Genomic DNA, 18,904 nt, shown 5'->3' with positions numbered 1-18,904 from the left:
CAGAATATTGGGAATCATTAAGAAAGGGGTAGATAATAAGACCAAAAACATCATATTGCCTCTATATAACTCCATGGTATGCCCAAATCTTGAATACTGCATGCAGATGTGGTCGCCCCATCTCAAAAAATATATATTGGAATTGGAAAAGGTTCAGAAAAGGGCTACACAAATTATTAGGAGTGTGGAATGGCTCTCATATGAGGAGAGATTAATAAGACTGGGACTTTTCAGCTTGGAAAAAAGATGACTAAGGCGGGATATGATAGAGGTCTATAAAATCATGATTGATGTGGAGAAAGTAAATAAGGACATGTTATTTACTCCTTCTCATAACATAATAACTTGGGGTCACCAAATGGAATTAATAGGTAGCAGGTTTAAAACAAAGAAAAGGAAGTATTTTTTCACACAACGCACAGTCAATCTGTTGCACTCCTTGCCAGAAGATTTTGTGAAGGTCAAGACTATAACAGGGTCCCAAAAAGGACTAGATAAATTCATGGAGGATGGGTCCATCAATGGCAATTAGCCAGGATGGACAGGGATGGTGTCCCTAGCCTCTCTTTGCCAGAAGCTGGAAATGGGAGACAGGGAATGAATCACTTGATGGTTACCTGTTCTGTTCATTCCCTCTGGGGCACCTGGCACTAGCCAATGTCAGAAGATGGGATACTGGGTTAGATGGGCCTTTGGTCTGACCCAGTATAGCCGTTCTTATGTTCTTGTGTTCTTATGTGGTTTTGTAATCTGGCTAACAGACCATGTGCAAAAACATAATATCTAATTTACACTGATTTTTAATCTGTGCAAGAGTTAAATTGGGGGAAAGGGTAGTGCTACTATCTCAAGCTCAACACACAGAATAAGTTTTGTACCATGTTAGTCATCAAAGTGAGGCACCACTTACACAGATTTTTTTCAAAATATGATCATGCTCTGAGCTCCACTGGGCTCCTCCTCAGTGGGGCCTGAATATGCCCATGGGCTCTCCTAGACTTCTTTGGCATGGCTCCTTTTTGTCTGAGGGGGAATTTAATAAGTATTATCTCTGAAATGCCAGCCATGTCGGGCACCAAAATGAGCTGTTTCTCAAAGCAGATTGTGCTGATTTGTGATCCTCCCTCTCCTTTCTTACATGAGGAATTAAATAAAGTTAGCATCTAAATTATCATCAATAGGCCTCTGAGTTAACACCGCACTTAGAGGAATGGGGCAGGTCATCCCTTTCAGGGCTATTGTTCCAGGAATCACTTAGGCATCTCTGCCATTCATTTCTGAAGTTTTCTCTGCAACCATAATAATAGAAACTGATGTTTAAAAACTGAAAGATGGGATTCTGCAAAACTAAATAGCAACATCTAAATAAACCCACTGGGGCCATTCAGATGAAAGGGTACAATTGTGACATGGGAAACTATCTGCACAGCATTGTCCTCCTCACAAATAAGGACTTCTACAAGAGGTGAACCACAACAATCTGCTGAAAGGGAAACCACAATCTCGTTTTAGTCAGAGTGGGCAAATTAAGACGTCAAAGATTAAGGAACCCATCTGAGTAGAACAGGAGGTGGGAAATGATCTAATCTAGTCATAGGAGATAGTTGAAGATGCAGGCTTGTTATTATATCTCAACATGTGGTTTCTTCTACATCTGAGTCATCTATAGGGTATGGTTTTCAAATTGACTGTGAAATGATAGTGATGATGGTGAAGATAAACAAAGTAGCACATTGCCAGTTAGTGCTGTGGAGATGGGGGAGCTTAAAGGCTTTTCTGTAGTAAAGCTTATTTGTCTCTTGAATGAGTGAATCTCTCTCTCTCTCTCCATAAGCCAGGTCTACAGTAGAAACTTTTGGCAGTTTAGCAATGTCAGCTTGGGGTGTGATTTCTGCAATATTATTCTACTGACTAAAACCCTAGTGTAAACACAGCTTATACTGGTAAAAAAAGACTGTTGTTGCCAATACAACTTATTTTGCTCAGGAACCCATTATAAGCTATACCATCAAAATCACCTTTTTGCCAGTATAAGCTGCATCTACTCTAGCACAGTTTGCTGGTATATCTATACTGGCAAACCATTTCTAGTGTAGATATGGCCTTATTGATGAGTTTATTGTGTTCCAATGTCATCATAGAATCATAGAATCATAGAATATCAGGGTTGGAAGGGAGCTCAGGAGGTCATCTAGTCCAACCCCCTGCTCAAAACAGGACCAATCCCCAATTAAATCATCCCAGCCAGGGCTTTGTCAAGCCTGACCTTAAAAACTTCTAAGGAAGGAGATTCTACCACCTCCCTAGGTAACGCATTCCAGTGTTTCACCACCCTCTTAGTGAAAAAGTTTTTCCTAATATCCAACCTAAATCTCCAACCTAAATCTAATATCCAACCTAAATCAAGTTAAATTCTTTTGTGCATTAATACTTCATGCAAATTTCTAAGTAGTCGTAGTTTAACAACATTTCCTTTAGTGTGTGTCTCTAACTTAATTAATCTCCACCAAGTATCCCATAAAATTATTTGATTACATCATCTTTGATTAGTTTGCTCTTCCCATAGAAAAGAATCATTGCATTTGATACAGTTCCACATGGTCAATTATTAGTTAAATTGGAGTAGATGGGGATTAATATGAGAACTCAAAGGTGGATAAGGAACTGGTTAAAGGAGCAACTACGAACGGGTCATAGTGAAAGGTGAACTGTCAGGCTGCAGGGAGGTTACTAGTGGAGTCCTCCGGGATCGGTCTTGGGACCAATCTTATTTAATATTTTTATTAATGACCATCTCACAAAAAGTGAGAGTGTGCTAATAAAATTTATAGATGACACAAAGTTGGGAAGTATAGTCAATATGGAGGAGGACTGGAATATAATACAAGACGACCTGGATGACCTTGTAAATTGGAGTAATAGAAATGGGCTGAAATTTTAATAGTACAAAGTGCAAGGTCATGCACTTAGGGACTAACAAGAAGAATTTTTGCTATAAACTGGGGACTTAGTTGGAAGTGACAGAGGAGGATGACTGTATTGGTAGGTCACAGGATGACGAGGACACATCAATGTGATGCAGCCATGAAAAAAGCTAATGCAGTGCTAGGATGCATCAGGTGAAGTATTTCCAGTAGAGACAGGGAAGTGTTAGTACCCTTATACAAGGCACTGGTGAGACCTCATCTGGAATACTGTGTGCAGTTCTGGTCTCCAATGTTTATGAAAAATTAATTCAAACTGGAACAGGTGCAGAGAAGGGCTAATAGGACGATCTGAGGAATGGAAAACCTACCTTATGAGAGGAGGCCCAAATTGGTTGAGCTTGTTTAGCCTAAACAAAGGAAAGCTGAGGGGAGATATGATTGCTTTCTATAAATACAACAGAGGAATAAATAACAGGGAGGAAGAGGAGTTGTTTAAGTTAAGCGCCAATGTGGACACAAGAACAAATGGCTATAAACTGTCCATCAACAAGTTTAGGCTCAAAATTGGGCAAAGGTTTCTAACCATCAGAGGAGTGAAGTTCTGGAGTAGCCTTCCAAGGGCAGCACTGGGAGCAAAAAATCTAACTGGTATCATGACTGAGCTTCAAAAGTTAATGGAGGGGATGGTCTGATGGGGTTGCCTACGATGGCATGTGGGCTACTGGTGATCGCCAGTAGCAAAAATCCCCAATGGCCGAAGACGGGACAGTAGATGGGGAGGGCTCTGAGTTACTACAGAGAATTCTTTCCCAGGTGTCTGCCTGGTGGGTCTTGACCCAGGCTCTGGGTTTGACTGATTGCCATATCTGGGGTCAGGAAGGAATTTTCCCCTGGGTCAGATTGGCCAAAACCCTGCCGGTTTTTTGTCTTCCTCTGCAGCATGTGGCATGGGTCACTTGCAGGTTTAAACTAGTGTAAATAGGGGATTCTCTGTAATTTGAAGTCTTTAAACCATGATTTGAGGAGTTCAGTAACTCAGCCAGAGGTTAGGGGTCTATTACAGGAGTGGGTGGGTGAGGTTCTGTGGTCTGCGATGTGCAGGAGGTCAGACTAGATTATTATGATAGTCCCTTTTAGTCTTTTAATCTGAAGTTTCTCCCATTGATTGAATTGAGACAAGTCATGGAGTGAGACACTTGTTAGGAGTAAAACAGAATCAGACCCACTGTGATTATAATTGACAGTATCCAGGATTTTCCAACAAGATGATCTGACCTCCCCGCAAAATAAAGATGAAATCAAAGTGTAGGACATTTTTGATCAATTCTTCATTGCTAGAATGTTAATCATGTCTCCAGTCTCCTGCTGTCAGTGTTTGAGTTTCCCATGCTTATTCTGTAATTATTGGGGGGGGGGACAAAAGCAAAAAAATGTGTTCACTTTCCACTAAATAAACTAATTGACCTTAACTATTGCTTTAGTCAGGAAATACAGACTTTTCAAAGGACATCAAACAGGAAATGTTTAGTTGTAACTGGTATTGAATAGGTGCAGTTGTGCTGAATTAGAGCATTATCAGTGGATTCCTACATTTTTTTCTGTTAGATGAGATTTGCTGTTGTGCAAGTGACTGTTAAGTTGGCTTTCACAATGAAATAAAACTGCTCCAGTGAAAGCACAGCAGCAGCTCAGCGTCTCACACATGCAGACGCCCACCTCAGCATGGTAACTTCAAAATGTCAGTGGGACCATTTAAAAGCTATAATTGTTAAACCAGAGCAGTTAAAATTAGACACTCACATGGAGTCCAGGCACTCTTACTAAATAGTGGATCTGGCCCCAAACGTTAAATTACAAAAAAATAGATTTGATACGTCATATATTCAGATCATTAGAAACATCATATATTAAAAGCTTCTTTGAAATTTTTAATTTAGACAAACAAACAAACAGCTGAAAAGAAAAAAGGAGGACAAAGAAAAAAAATCCCCCAAAAATACTACATGCAGATGGAGTTGAGATTCAGAGAACAGAACAATGCTTTAGGGTAATACAAACATATTGCAAACTTAGTGCACCCAAACAACTTTAACCCAGCCATGTGGTGGTGTCTTTTTTTTCCCCTTTCAAAAAAAGGAAAAACTTTAATATGTCTTTTACAGTTAGTTCAATCTACTCTGGGAGCAAAGACCCTAAAATGCATTAATCACAAGCATATGGTTATTGCATGGTCTCCCCTCACTAATCCTCACATTCCATAAATTAGTGCACAGCTTTACTGGGATTCTTTCCCCATTCCCATAAAATCTTTATTAGGGTGCTAAATCTGTTGAATGAAATCAAGATTATGCCCTTGATTTACACTACCACACAGTACAGTACAGTAACCACAAGATCAAAGCTTACGTAATCAAAACCCTGGAATATTTGGAGTAGCTGCTCTAATATCTCCAGACTTTCAGCTCATAGGAGATAAAAGTGTTACACTGACCTTATTCAAGTACATTTCGGGCTTGTTCCCAAGCTGACTGAAGCCCCCTCCTTCCCTTGTGTAGGTTCTGCAAGGGTGTGACAGACTGGCACTATCCTGGGGACACCTTATGGCATTAAAATAACTTAATTCAGTAAAGTTTAAATTGTATTAAATAAGGTTTAATAACTTTTGGGTACATTGTATTAAAAATGTTGTTGTGTACTGGCTTTTGTGGATTTGTATGTAAGTCCACCAGGAGCACATGGGTGCTAATATAATTCCGCACGTCACAAGCCCTTTGTAGCCATGTGAAGAGGTTGCCACATTCTAGTTCAAACCGGATTCTCTACAGATCAACAGACAAAGAAAGGATTTATGGATAAAGAGCCTGGCTTTAAACAGGCTCAGGGCCTTCTTCCTGATCCAGCAAAAAGACAGGATCCCTGATCCATGGAGGGCCAAAGCCTTAGGGAAGCATTGGAAGGACTTGGCCTGCTCAGGCCCCAAAAGACTGGGTGCTGGTGGTAAGATGAAGCTATAATGACCTTGAAACCACAAGGAAGCCCCTTGGGTAGGGTTCTGAAGGACTGCTCCTGCCAGAGCCCATTTTGGAGTTGTTGTGATCTCTGGTAAGCTGCTTAGGAGGAGTGTAGGTTCTTTTATTGTTTTTAAGAGGTTTTTCTCTGTAGTGCTTTTACCTTTAGAATAAAATATGTTTTCATAGGACGTGCTGGTTGTGGAATCTTATAACTGTGACAATTCCACTGTTATCAGTATCAAAAGAGAAAAGCAAGCAAGGTGTGTTTAGGCAGACTGGGAATAACACAATGGAGCAGGGAACTATTCAGCCTGGAAATATCCCCGTCAGGATTGAGAGAGAGAAGTGGGTCTCCACCTAAGGAAGGTGATAGCTAGATGGCTGGAAACCTTAGAGTTGGTGCCCTTGCTGGACCGGAGAAAGGGGATAAAGATGCAGTTGCGCTGAACTGCAACAAAGCATTCCCCCAAATCAGACTTTTGCTCAATTCAGTACCTGCCTGCCCTTCTGTACCTGGAGCCCAGGTCTTGGTCCACATACAGGTATATAAGGGGCACTTTCGTAAGGTATTTCCCTAATCATTTCTGGTCTGTGCAGAGTCTAAGTCCAAAGGTTGCAAACATGCTTAGCCACAGCTAGGCATCTAAAGAAGTGGCCTGATTCAGAGAGGCTGAGAAATCAGCTCTCCTGGATTTCTCCAGTTAGAGAATTGGCTCATTGTTTGTGGTACACCTGCATGATACAAAGCACTACAGGTCTGAGTCTGCCACCTTCATGATCAATGAGTAGTTTCTTACTCTGCAGTTTGTCCCATGGGTTGAATTGAAGCAAGTCATGGAGTGAGGTGCCATCGAACAAAAGTGGGATGGAATCAGGCCCTTTATAATTGTGAGTGATAGGATCCAGGATTTTCCAACAAATGATCTGCCCTTCCTCAAAATGAAGAAGTCCCCATCGTGAAGGAACTTTTTGATTTATTCCTTATTGCTAGAATATACATCTTTTTCAAGTCTCTTGATGTCACCGTTTCACTTTTAGCTGTTGAATGGAAAGGAAAATACCCCCAAACACTTCTCCAGTGTTTTCTATGTTCATAAACTGATAATAAGTCCTACATTTTCCAGGAACTTCAAACTTTTCAAATGTCATTAAACAAGGAAATGTTTAATTGTAACTGATATAGAATTAATGCCAAATGAATTGATGTGCAGAGTTTTCATCATTAGGAGGATTTGCCATTAAGCCACTAGGTCTTCAATAAGCTGGATTGTAAGTATTCATGTTGCAAAGAGTTTTCACAAGCGTAAAGATAGTTATGAAATTAAAAGAATTAAAGGTAGCTTACATTTGGTTAAGAAAATAATGTATTTGCTTTACAGTTTGTGGCTAGTAGGGAAAAGGCCCTAAGCAGCAAATAAAAGAAGGCCATGAAAATAAAGTTAAGACCAGGATGTAGCATGGAAAGAATGTATGGTTAAAAAAATAACTAATAAAATAAAGGGCTGTAGTAACAAAAAAAAAGAAAAACTGTCATAAAAGAAACAAGGGCAAACCTTCCCAAGGTTCCATTGGTAAGCAAGGAATGGGGAGAAGAGAGGAAAGGAAGACTTTGGAGGAAGGAAAGTAGTTAGAATAAGCTGCTTCAGACATGTTTTTTGTTAAGGGTAGCAAGTTAGCTGAAGGGTATAAAGAGAGCCATGAATCTGATGGTACCTTGTCAGACCAAACCTGAGCATGCTGACTCATGCCAGGATGACACTGAGTTCCTTAGGTCTGGCCTAGTTGTAAGAATACTGATCAGATGTTTATGAATGCTTTCATACTGTATTGGGTGCAGTGATGACTTATTTTTAGGCTGTTAGGCATGTTTAGAACAATTGTATACAATAATATTTGGCCTTTAGAGTTAATATAGGAATTTAAGGTGAAATTATTATCTGGTGGTCTCCCATATTAATTTCAAATATTATTAATAATTCCAACAAGAAGGTAATCAATGTATTAAGTTCTTTAACCTGCCAAACAGAAAAATTGCTCCTGTGAAACCACAACAGCAGCTCAGCTTCTCACAGATGCAGATGCCCACCTCAACATGGGAAATTCAGCACTTTGCTGAGATCATTTAAATATTACAAACATTAAACCACAGCTTCTACAAAACAAGTCCAGGTACTTTCACTAAATACCAGCTCTAAGCCTTATTCTCCCTGATCCTGTGTCTGGTAGGGGCTAACTTGGCCCTGTGCAACTAAGACCAACTTTGGCAAGATCATAGAATATCAGGATTGGAAGGGACCTCAGGAGGTCATCTAGTCCAACCCCCTGCTCAAAGCAGGACAAATCCCCAATTTTTGCCCCACATCCCTAAATGGCCCCCTCAAGGTTTGAACTCACAACCCTGGATTTAGCAGGCCAATGCTCAAACCACTGAGCTATCCCTCCCCCCTAGATCTTCAGCTGGTATGGTTTGGTGAAGTTTTGTTGACTTCAGTAGCCCAATTAAGTTACACCAGCTAGAAATCCAGCCCTTCATCTCTTATTGTCATTTCAATTCTTGTTAAAAAATTCTGAACAAATAGGTTGTTGAAGGAGACTGTGAACATTCCAGAGAATGGCTTCAAAAACATTTAGACTGGACAACTGTCAACTATTGGAAATGGGCAACGTCCACCTTAATTGAATTAGCCTCATTAGCACTGACCCCCCACTTGGTAAGGCAACTCCCATCTTTTCATGTGCTGTAATATTTATACTGCTTTCTGTGTTTTGCACTCCATGCATCTGATGAAGTGGGTTTTAGCCCACAAAAGCTTATGCCCAAATAAATTTGTTAGTCTCTAAGATGCCATGAGGAATCCTCGTTGTTTTTGCTGATACAGACTAATACGGCTACCACTCTGAAACCTGCGCTAAGCTTGACACTCATGGTCGTGAGCTACTCCAGGCAGGGGGGAGTGACAGTGCCAAATTTAAGCACTTCATTTGTTTATCTCAAGCTGTAGAGACTCATGATGTTAGCTTTGGAGGCCCCCAGTTCAATCCGTGGTCATAGCCAAGATTGCAGTTGCTATAAAATAGAAGCTGATCTGGGATTCAAACTGCTGTGAGCCTGAACCAGCTTTCTCCATTCAGGGAAAGTATGTAACCCACTGCTGAGTGTGAGTGACAGGTACCCCTGTGTGCCCCACCCACAGAGCATGTGAGTGTGTAACAGCTGCCAGCTAGGGAGTTATTTCTCTGACTCAGGCTTTTAACTCTAGACATCCCCAGCTCAATCCCCAGGCACCAAGATGGTGAGTCTCACTATTATGAATGCTTGTCTTCCTCTCCCATTCCTCTTTTGTCTCTGTATGAGCCTCATTTATTGTATTTTGTTTGATTTTACACTATAAGCTTTTTGGGGCAAATTGTATTTTTCCATAAAACATCCCGTGCACAAACAACACTATATTTTTTACAAAGTATTTATTAATATTTACACTAATGGCCTCTGAAATCAACTCTTATCAACCCAGATGGGAATGACAGTCATTCAGTATGGTGGGAGTGGTCTGGTTGGCTGGAGAAGATTCCAGTTTGGGGTGTCTGCCCTGCTTCTTGACAGTCTGCTGTTTGTTTTATCACCTGAAACTGCAGCCCCTCAGTCTGAAGGGTAACACAGCAAATTGAAGGGGTTGTGATTTCTCTTTGTCTTTGGAACATCCCAGGGTATGTGTCTCATGGATGCTGTGATCCTCCTGTGTTGTTCACCAGGCTTCAGCTAAGCAGCTCTCTTCTCACAAATACAGCGATATTCTTGTGTACAGTTATAGGAGGTGGCTTCTCCTGCATTCAGAAGTACACAGGACTCTCCAGGCTCTTGCTTCTTTACTTGGAACCTGGGGTGGAAAGCTACATTTAACACTCAGCCATGCCATTTTTGTAAAATCACAAACAGTGTCATTGCATTTGGCTGCCTAAATATTGGGGTTAACTTGCCTTACCTATTAATTTCACTTCTCAGAATAACATGTCCTGCAAGCTCAGCTATGAAAAGCATTTCTTTGTGATTTGGAATGTTTTTGGCTCGAGATTGTTAATTTAGCTGAGGTGGCCTCTTGTTTTAAATTTACTGCAGTTGCTGTATAATTTAATGTTCAGGGGTAGGAGGGTAGTCTCTTCCTTTCCTCATTAAGTGTAATGGTGGCATCACCCTTATCAATGTTTTAACTTTGAAATATCCCATTTAGAATATTTGTGAATGTCTATATTAATATGTAGTTCTGACAGTTACAGCTACCACTGCTAATGTTGTACAATTGTTTTATTATATTTATTCATTTAGATTTAAAAAAGTCAAACAGCACCACTCCTTCCTGTGAGAATTTGTAAGAGTAAAAAATACACAATAATTCTACAAGTTCAGTAGCAATGCCAGACTGCAAATTCTGTAAGAAATGCACAAGGATGTAAAACACAAGTGAACAACTTCTAGATCTGCCAGAGACTTACAGGTCAGTGGAATGAGCTGTGCCATCCTCCCACATCCAGCTTGTAGCAGCTCCCTTCCGTAATAGTCCAATCCAGTGAAAACACGCCCATCTGTTTATGAAATCCTGTTTGGGAACAAGACTAAAGCATTTACATGGTAGGCGTATGGATACCAGGGATGAGAATGAGGTTAATGTGTCCCAGTCGGGACCAGTGTGTTGAATGCCCATACATTGGCCAATCACACTCCATTTTTTCCAGAAAAGTCAGCCATAGATTTTATGGAGCTTTTTGCACCTGTCCCTCACGGGAAGCATCACAGCTACCGTCCTGGCTGAGAAGAACTGATAGGATACCCTGGAGAACAAGTCAACAAAATTGTCTCATCAGCCAAGGGTATCACTAATGAGACATGAGGAGTTCTCTTCCCAAGCAGCAGAAATCCTAACCCAACAGCATATCCAGCCTCTGTTAAAGAGAGACAAAGCTTGATTTTATTTTCAGATAGGTTTCATTTCATTGACTTCAATGGAGGAAGTCGTGATTCACGATGGAGTGAGAGGAGACTCAGACCCTAGGAATGGACTCTGTCCCTTCCTCATATTATGTAGAGCACTAATCTCTTTAATCACTCTTGAAGTCAGTGATAAAATTTGCATTCACTCTTTCTCTGGTGCCCAAAATCTGCCCAGTCTCCCTTGGGGACACAGTTCTGAATAGAACACAAACAGTTTAGAAAGTCATTTACCCTGCCAGTGTTATTTTTCATTTAATACCCATATCCCACTTCCCCACCAGATAGATATTGGGCAGGTGTAGTTTGGAAAATATAGGAAAATAAGGCAAAGGGTAAATTCCCTACCAGTTCTTCCTTGTTCTCTATCCTCAGCAGTCTAGACCCATGAGACAAGCAGTATTTTTTACTCTTGTGCCAGGAGCTCCTTTCACTAGTAAAATGGTAACACTTCCCTCTATGCTGTATCCAGCCCTCAGGGCAAGAGCTGCATTTATCTACTGGAAAAAGAGAGCAATATAGACCCGTTATAGTTCTGCATTGATGGGTGCAACGCAGTTTGATACTGAATGTCACCATGTATTCGCTAGTGTGTATATTTGTCACGGGGAATGTAGTGTTTGTCTTGCCAGTTAGGATGAAGCTGATGTTGGTGACCCCAAAATAACCTGGGATACGGGATACTTGGGTCAAGGCCCTTTTCTGATTCAGGCAGAAAAGGGACTTAACCCTGGTTCTCCCTCATCCCTCAACACCAGGCTATCGCCTACTCTGGAGCTTCTCTGTTTTTTCACGGAAAACTTTGAAAGGTCTCAGTTTTATCCCAACATGAAATGGGAAAATTTTGAATTCTCAAAAGTGCTCATGGGACAGGAAACCTGTTTCCCAGCCAGCTCCATTCAGATCACAATGAACAAGAAAGGTAATGAGAGCACTAGTGGAGAGAGGAAGCAATCCTCACGATGGCAATGATGATGATGTTGACTAGAATGAAAACCTGATAACCAAGCTAGCGCAGAGTCGGTGCTGTGGGAGAGAAGTGCAGGAGGATCTCTCTGTGCAGCAGCCTATTTGTCTGTTGCATTTGTCAAAATCCCTTTGTTTATCAGTGTCTTTCCCTTGTACCATTGAGAGATGTAAGTTGGGAAGGAGCTGCCCAGGTTTCTCTACTTTGAAGCTAGTGAGCCAGGGATCATTGATTATGTCCACTATTAAGGACACCATATTTTTGCTCAGATTTGTTTGTTGCTTTCCATATAATTAATACTTAGATGAGGCCCTTGTACACTGTGTGCACAGGGACAGAAGTACCCTTTTTTGTTAATAAGAACAAGGAGAGCTGAATTCTGATTAAGCAACAATATTACCATAAAGGATATAACAGAAGAGTGAGCTCTGATCGATACCTTTCTTATTCAGAACATTTGAGAGTTCTGTGTTATTGGCTTGGAGTTCGTCTCTTTGCTGCATGCAGTTTTTCAGAGTTTCCTGCAATTGAGTGAAGTTTTTCAGAATAGCCTGTTTCTGGACAAGTTCCTCATTCTGTCTTCTCACTTGATGGGAAGCCTGGAGAACTTAAATCCACATCCCAAGAAATCAGTTAAAACAAAATGAAATACACTTATATAAATCATTTGCCTTTTGCATTATAAGGATGCTAACAGCAATTGTGACAGTTGTCATCATGGCTTACACACTGGGGACTGAACTGGAGACCTTCTGAGCTAAAAGCATGAGTGGATATAGCTTCAGGTAAATGCTTGGTCTATACTAGAAAGATAGGTCAACATAGCTACATTGGCTAGGAGTGTGAAAAAAACATGCCTAACTGACACAGCTATGCCGACCTAACCCCCAGCACAGACACAGCTATGTAAATGAAAGAATGCTGTGTAGCTACCATCATTTGGGGAGGTGGTGTTCCTATTCCAATAGAAAAACTCCTTCCATCAGAGTAGATCATGTCTACACTTTGGGGTGATGCTGACATAGCTACAGCAATATAGCTATGCTGGTACAGCCTCCATAGCATAGACATACGCAAAGACAGAAATGTCAGTCACCATGGGCTGTAACAATTCATATTCTCTGTGGATTAGCACACAGGGGGGACCAATAATCCCAACTATACATATAAAATGATAGGGTCTAAAAATAGCTGTTACCACTCAAGAAAGAGATCTTGGAGTCATTGTGGATAGTTCTCTGAAAACATCCACTCAGTGTGCAGTGGCAGTCAAAAAAGCGAACAGAATGCTGGGAATGATTAAGAAAGGGATAGATAATAGGACAGAAAATGTCATGTTGCCTCTATATAAATCCATGGTATGCCCACATCTTGAATGCTGCATCTTTGTTGGGCCTGTCCTGTAGTAGGTAAATTCTAGGTACTCTTCTGGCTCTGTCAATCTGTTTCTTCACTTCAGCAGGTGGGTATTGTAGTTGTCTCTATCAAGCGTTCTTACAACTACAATACCCACCTGCTGAAGTGAAGAAACAGATTGACAGAGCCAGAAGAGTACCCAGAAGTTCCTACTACAGGACAGGCCCAACAAATCAAATAACAGAACGCCACTAGCCATCACCTTCAGCCCCCAACTAAAACCTCTCAAATACATCATCAAGGATCACAACCTTTCCTGAAGGATGACTCATCACTCTCACAGATCTTGGGAGACAGGCCAGTCCTTGCCTACAGACGGCCCCCCAACCTGAAGCAAATACTCACCAGCAACCACACACCACACAACAGAACCACTAACCCGGGAACCTATCCTTGCAACAAAGCCCGTTGCCAACTGTGTCCACATATCTATTCAGGGGACACCATCATAGGGCCTAATCACATCAGCTTCAATGCTTCAATCTCTTTGGTCACTCGATTACAGACCTAAAAGTGGCAATTCTTCAACAAAAAAACTTCAAAAACAGACTCCAATGAGAGACTGCTGAATTGGAATTAATTTGCAAACTGGATACAATTAACTTAGGCTTGAATAAAGCCTGGGAGTGGATGGGTCATTACACAAAGTAAAACTATTTCCCCATGTTTATCACTCTTACTACAGTGTGTATGGTAATACCCATTGTTTCATGTTCTCTGTGTATATAAATCTCCCCACTGTATTTTCCACTGAATGCATCCGATGAAGTGAGCTGTAGCTCACGAAAGTTTATGCTCAAATAAATTGGTTAGTCTCTAAGGTGCCACAAGTACTCCTTTTCTTTTTGCGGATACAGACTAACACGGCTGCTACTCTGAAACCTGTTGGAAGACAGGATACTAGGCTAAATGGACCTTTGGTCTGACCCAGTATGGCTGTTCTTATGTTCTTATGAGATTTACACAATGTGGAGTTTTCAGTTTAATTCTGATGTTAAAGTAATTAAGGAATTGGTAAAACTGCTTTACAATTTACAAAACAATCTCTATGGGCTTGAAATCTGATTAACAGAATATGTACCAAAGATGTTTTTGTCTAAATGTCCTTTATATTTTTAACTTCCTGTCCTCATCATTCTCATGATTTACACTGATGTAAGTAAGAACAAAATCAGGCTCCATTCCCTTTTGGACTGGTAAACTGAGCAAACTTTAAAGATCACAAAACCATTCAGAAGCAAGAAATATGGAGCTACGCTCTGTATCATGATTAGAGCTGAATGAAAAATTATTTTTTTGGTTTGCAGATGAAAAATCTGGAACAAAAATTGGTTAATTTTGAACCCGAACTGATATTTTCCAGTTTTTCTCCTGGAACAAAACCCCAAAACAAAATTAATTTCAGATCTATATGGAATGAAATGAAGGAAAAAAAACTCAAGAAAAAGGGAGGGAAGAGTCTTTTAATTTCCTTTTAGGGTTGTTTTCCATTCCAATACATTTTTTTTTCAGTTCTCCCTAGAGTTTTGTTTTGAGGTATTTTTCAAGCTTTTTATTCTGAAATCACTGAAACAAACCATTTCCCTTTCTTAAATAAAAAATCAATTTTTTGGCGAAAAGTATTCATCGAATTCTACCCAAATTCACAAATAGTTTCAGTGCATAGAAAAATGCATTTTTTTTTTGGCTAATAAAATATTCACTGAAAAAAAATTCCCCCAGTCCTAGTCATGATGCCATTTCTAACCATATTTAAACTGTAGTCAGAGTTTCAAATCAACTTTAGTCTTAACTGAGAAGGATTCTTGGGATCACCCCGCTCCCTAGGCTTCAGAGCTGGAGCTGCACCAGAAAACGTAACTTCAAAGTGCTGTCTATACGGGTATTTGTAGAGCATTAGTAGAAGCCCCGCTAGCCTGAGTCTGTTGACCTTGGCTTGAAGGCTTGCTCCTGCATGCTCCAAAATGCTGTGTAGACATACTCTTAAAGGTATCTCAGCTTCTCACATGTTTTACAGGTAGAATTCGAATCACAGCTTGGCAGGCAACAGGCTCTGAATACCAAATGAAAGTTGTTTTTTACAAAGCAATGCAAACTATGACAGTGTCTCACACAAACATTTACACACATCACTCAAAGCCCTTCTAAATGTTATAAAGGTTCAGATCGTGTTTTGTTGCCTTCTTGGCAAATACTTACCCATGGCACCCCAAATGCTTGCAGTTACTACCAAAGCCAGGCAGAGGAGCCCCAGGATCACTGTAAGGAGCCACTGTGAAGATGGAGGAGATTCTAACAGAAATAAGAGAGAGAAAATGAAAGCAACCATGGCTAGAATGTGCCCCTCTCCTGAAACTCTGGGATCAGATCAGAGCTCTCAGCCACACCAGTCTACCAAAGCCAGAACTCACCATTAGAGCTAAACCAGTCCAATAATAATAGCTATTGAATGTGTGCTCAATAAATCTGGCATGAATTGAGATGACTTGGAGAAAACAGTTGTTCCTGGTGAAGGCCAGAGCTGTGACATCCCAATTTCTGCCCAGGCCTTGGCCCATTAACGTGCCATTTCCTGCCACAGTGGACAAAATTCTAATTTTATTGTTTCTGAAATATGAGGCCATGGACAGTGGCTACACCAGGAGGCGGATGTTTGACTATGAACACTTTGATAAAAGAACGTAAGAAGCCAGCAGCTTATAGTGCATAATATTTTGCTGCCTCTTCTGCTTTGAAGGAGTGTGAAACTCCAGATCAGAGTAGGCCATTTCCTTCTCGCTGATTTATGATAGGTTGTAAGGATGGAAAGACAGCTCTATGAAATTGTCATTACAGTAGGTGGGAACATAACTTCATAGATGTTAAGGCTAGAAGGTAACATTATGAGCATCGGGTCTGAGTTCTTGCATAATGTAACACAGGCCATAGAACCTCATCAGTAATTCCTGTTTCCACAACCAATAACTTATGGTTGAACGAGGTCACATCTTTTAGAAAGAGAGTCAATATTCTTTTAAAAACTCCAAATAGTGGAGAATTATCACATTCATTTGTCATCTGTTCCACTGCTTAATTACACACATTGTTCAAAATTTTTGTCAGAATTCCAATTTTACCATTATCAGAGTCATCCAATTAGGAAGCAGAAACAATACCATGTGACTTAGGTGACAAATCACATAGCTCAAGTAGTGAAGTATGAACAGTGAATTCTTGAAGCAGTAGCCAAACCAGTAGCAGTAGTAGTTGCAAATAGTTAACAACCAACTCAAAGGTTGGAACATAAACCATGCACTGAATGATTTCAAATAGAAAACCTTTTATATTTTTAATTGAAGCTTGTTCTCAGATAAGTGATGAGCAGAGAAAGGGGCTGACTTCTCTGAGGACAAGATTCTGCGATCCTTACTCATGTTGAGTTGTACCTTACGCTGTGGGGTAAAATATTACTCCCCATAAGGAAAGGAATTAGAAACTGGCCCTGAAAAAAATGTTCCCTGCAGTAGTGGCCTAGTAAGAACTGAGAAAAATTGAGCAAGGACATCAGGATTTGGCCCAAGGCAGGCTGTAGCTGTTAGATTATGTGGATTAACAGAAAGCATATTCATTTCTTATTATTTTCTGCTATCTGCAAACTATAGATAAACCATTTTAAAAATATTTCTGAGTTTCTTATGAGGCTTGCAAATAAGATACTTATTACAAGAAACCTTGCAGGGCACTAGTAAGCTGATGCCTTAGCTTGCAGCAACTAGAACTCTGGCCTATCTAGAAGCTATTCTGGAGAAAAGCCAAGAGATTCAGGTTGAATCATCTAAAAGAACTCAGCGTCCTTTTTTCTGTATCATATTCCCCAAAGCCCCATATATATAGTATGCAAAGCTTGTGCAGCATTATAGTTGTAGATGAGAGAGCTGGCAAATATAAGGAGTCCAACTAACTATATGAAATGTGCCAGACAGGTATGGACTTTTGTGTTAAGTGTTAAGTAGATTTCCTGGGGAATCTTTGGGGAGGGGTTCATGCAAATTCCACAATGCTGGTTATGCAACAACAACAAAACACCTTTTTGAAGCTACCCCCAGAGGAGTGGGCCATTGACTGGGGTTTACCTGTTCTTGGAAACTGGAGATCAAAGGCCAGAGCAGTATAAAGCAACAGTTGCACTATCCAGTTGGGGTATGGTTTCTGATCTTAAATGCTGACATGAACTTGGGAGCAAATGGGCAAACCCAGTTGTGGGGGTCTGAAGATTGACACCTACCAGAGCCCTGTGTTGGAGCTCAGGGTGACCTTGGGTAAGCTTTTAGCATGTATTCAGGTTTATTATTTTTTAAATATGTTTTCTCTTTAATGCTTTTGCCCAAAGAATAAATGCAGTTTGCTTTGTGAAGGTTGGTTGGTAACTGGAATACACTCTTATAGCCCTTAGAGAAAGAGTTAACTACAGGCGCTGGTCCCTGATGAGACCTGCTGGGAAATTGCAGTCAGGTGCAGAGGGACTGCAAGCATAACTCCCAGTCTGAGGGCGAGATGTGACAGCTGGAAAGCCTAAAACTCAGGTAGGTGCCCACAAGGAAGAGCAGGAGGGAGGATCATTTAGGTAGTTAAGTCTGGAACCGTGTCAATGGTTATCCTCAGGTACAAGAGACTTTTCTCATGAGTGATGGCTCCAGAGCTTTGCCGACTGGCAGAAAGATTCCATGGTGAGGCCTCAGGGCAATGGAAGTTCTGGAAAACCCAAACAGGGCACTCAAGATGGAAAATATTTCCTCACAGAGCAATCCACCCAGGTGCCTTCTCTGATAGCCCACCTGGGGATCAGCTGATCAATCACAGGTGCACTAGCCTCTTCCCTCTTAAAGGGCGAGTACCATCCTGTGACATAAGGATTTATTACTTCATAATCAAATTGCTATGTTCCAGCGCTTTGTAGGCACAAAGCCACCTTCTTCCCATACCTGGAAAACTATGCATTTCTGGGGGCACCTTCATATCACACAGACTGGCACAAAACTAACAACATAGAATTTTTTCTCAAATGTCAGTAAAACTAACACAGATTCTTGCTATATAATGTTAGGGTTTCTGGGACAAAGTTCAAGAAGGAGATTTGAGTAGGGCTAAAAGCATAATGTTAGACATAGATTCAGGAGATTATAAATATACAGTACCTGTGACCCTGGCATGCTTTGGTCTTCGTTTTCTCTTCTGCTCTGCAGGAGTATGAAATCTGAGGTCCACAAAGGTCACTGACTGCTCACTCATTTCTGGTGGGTTATGGGATAGAAATTCCAGAGGTGGAGTTAGTGAACTGGATGACCACTGGGATTTGTACTGCAGTGAAATGGCCTGTTAGAGCCAGTAAGAACATCAGCATGAACAGGAGCAATGTAACAGGACAGCCTGCTCAGTGGCTCAGTACAAGTGTTCCTGTGTTCCTCATGGACACTTAACTCCCACATAGCAAAGGCCACAAGAAACATATTCTAGCTTTTATGGCTGGTTAGGCCACTCTGTCGCATCCCAGTGGGTGGTGATTTGGCCTCACATATACACACCTTTGTCATTTTCTGTTTGGGCTAGCAATGCTTTTTAC

General features: G+C 40.8%; 1 protein-coding gene across 1 annotated transcript; it reads right to left on the bottom strand.

Moving 5' to 3' along the window:
* Nucleotides 1-9,452: 9,452 nt before the first annotated feature.
* Nucleotides 9,453-18,573, bottom strand: LOC140905798 (natural killer cells antigen CD94). Its single transcript, XM_073329294.2, has 6 exons — nucleotides 18,480-18,573; nucleotides 15,505-15,597; nucleotides 12,329-12,496; nucleotides 11,271-11,422; nucleotides 10,430-10,533; nucleotides 9,453-9,816 (listed from the first exon to the last, which is right to left on the bottom strand). Exons 1-6 carry the CDS (start codon nucleotides 18,571-18,573, stop codon nucleotides 9,699-9,701), a joined length of 729 nt encoding a protein of 242 aa, XP_073185395.1. The 3' UTR covers nucleotides 9,453-9,698.
* Between the last annotated feature and the right edge of the window lie 331 nt (nucleotides 18,574-18,904).

This window comes from Lepidochelys kempii, chromosome 1, assembly GCF_965140285.1.
Source record: "Lepidochelys kempii isolate rLepKem1 chromosome 1, rLepKem1.hap1, whole genome shotgun sequence".
Taxonomy (NCBI): Eukaryota; Metazoa; Chordata; order Testudines; family Cheloniidae; genus Lepidochelys; species Lepidochelys kempii.
Note: the sequence above shows the minus strand (reverse complement) of the source record. Positions and strands in the feature narration are given on the sequence as shown.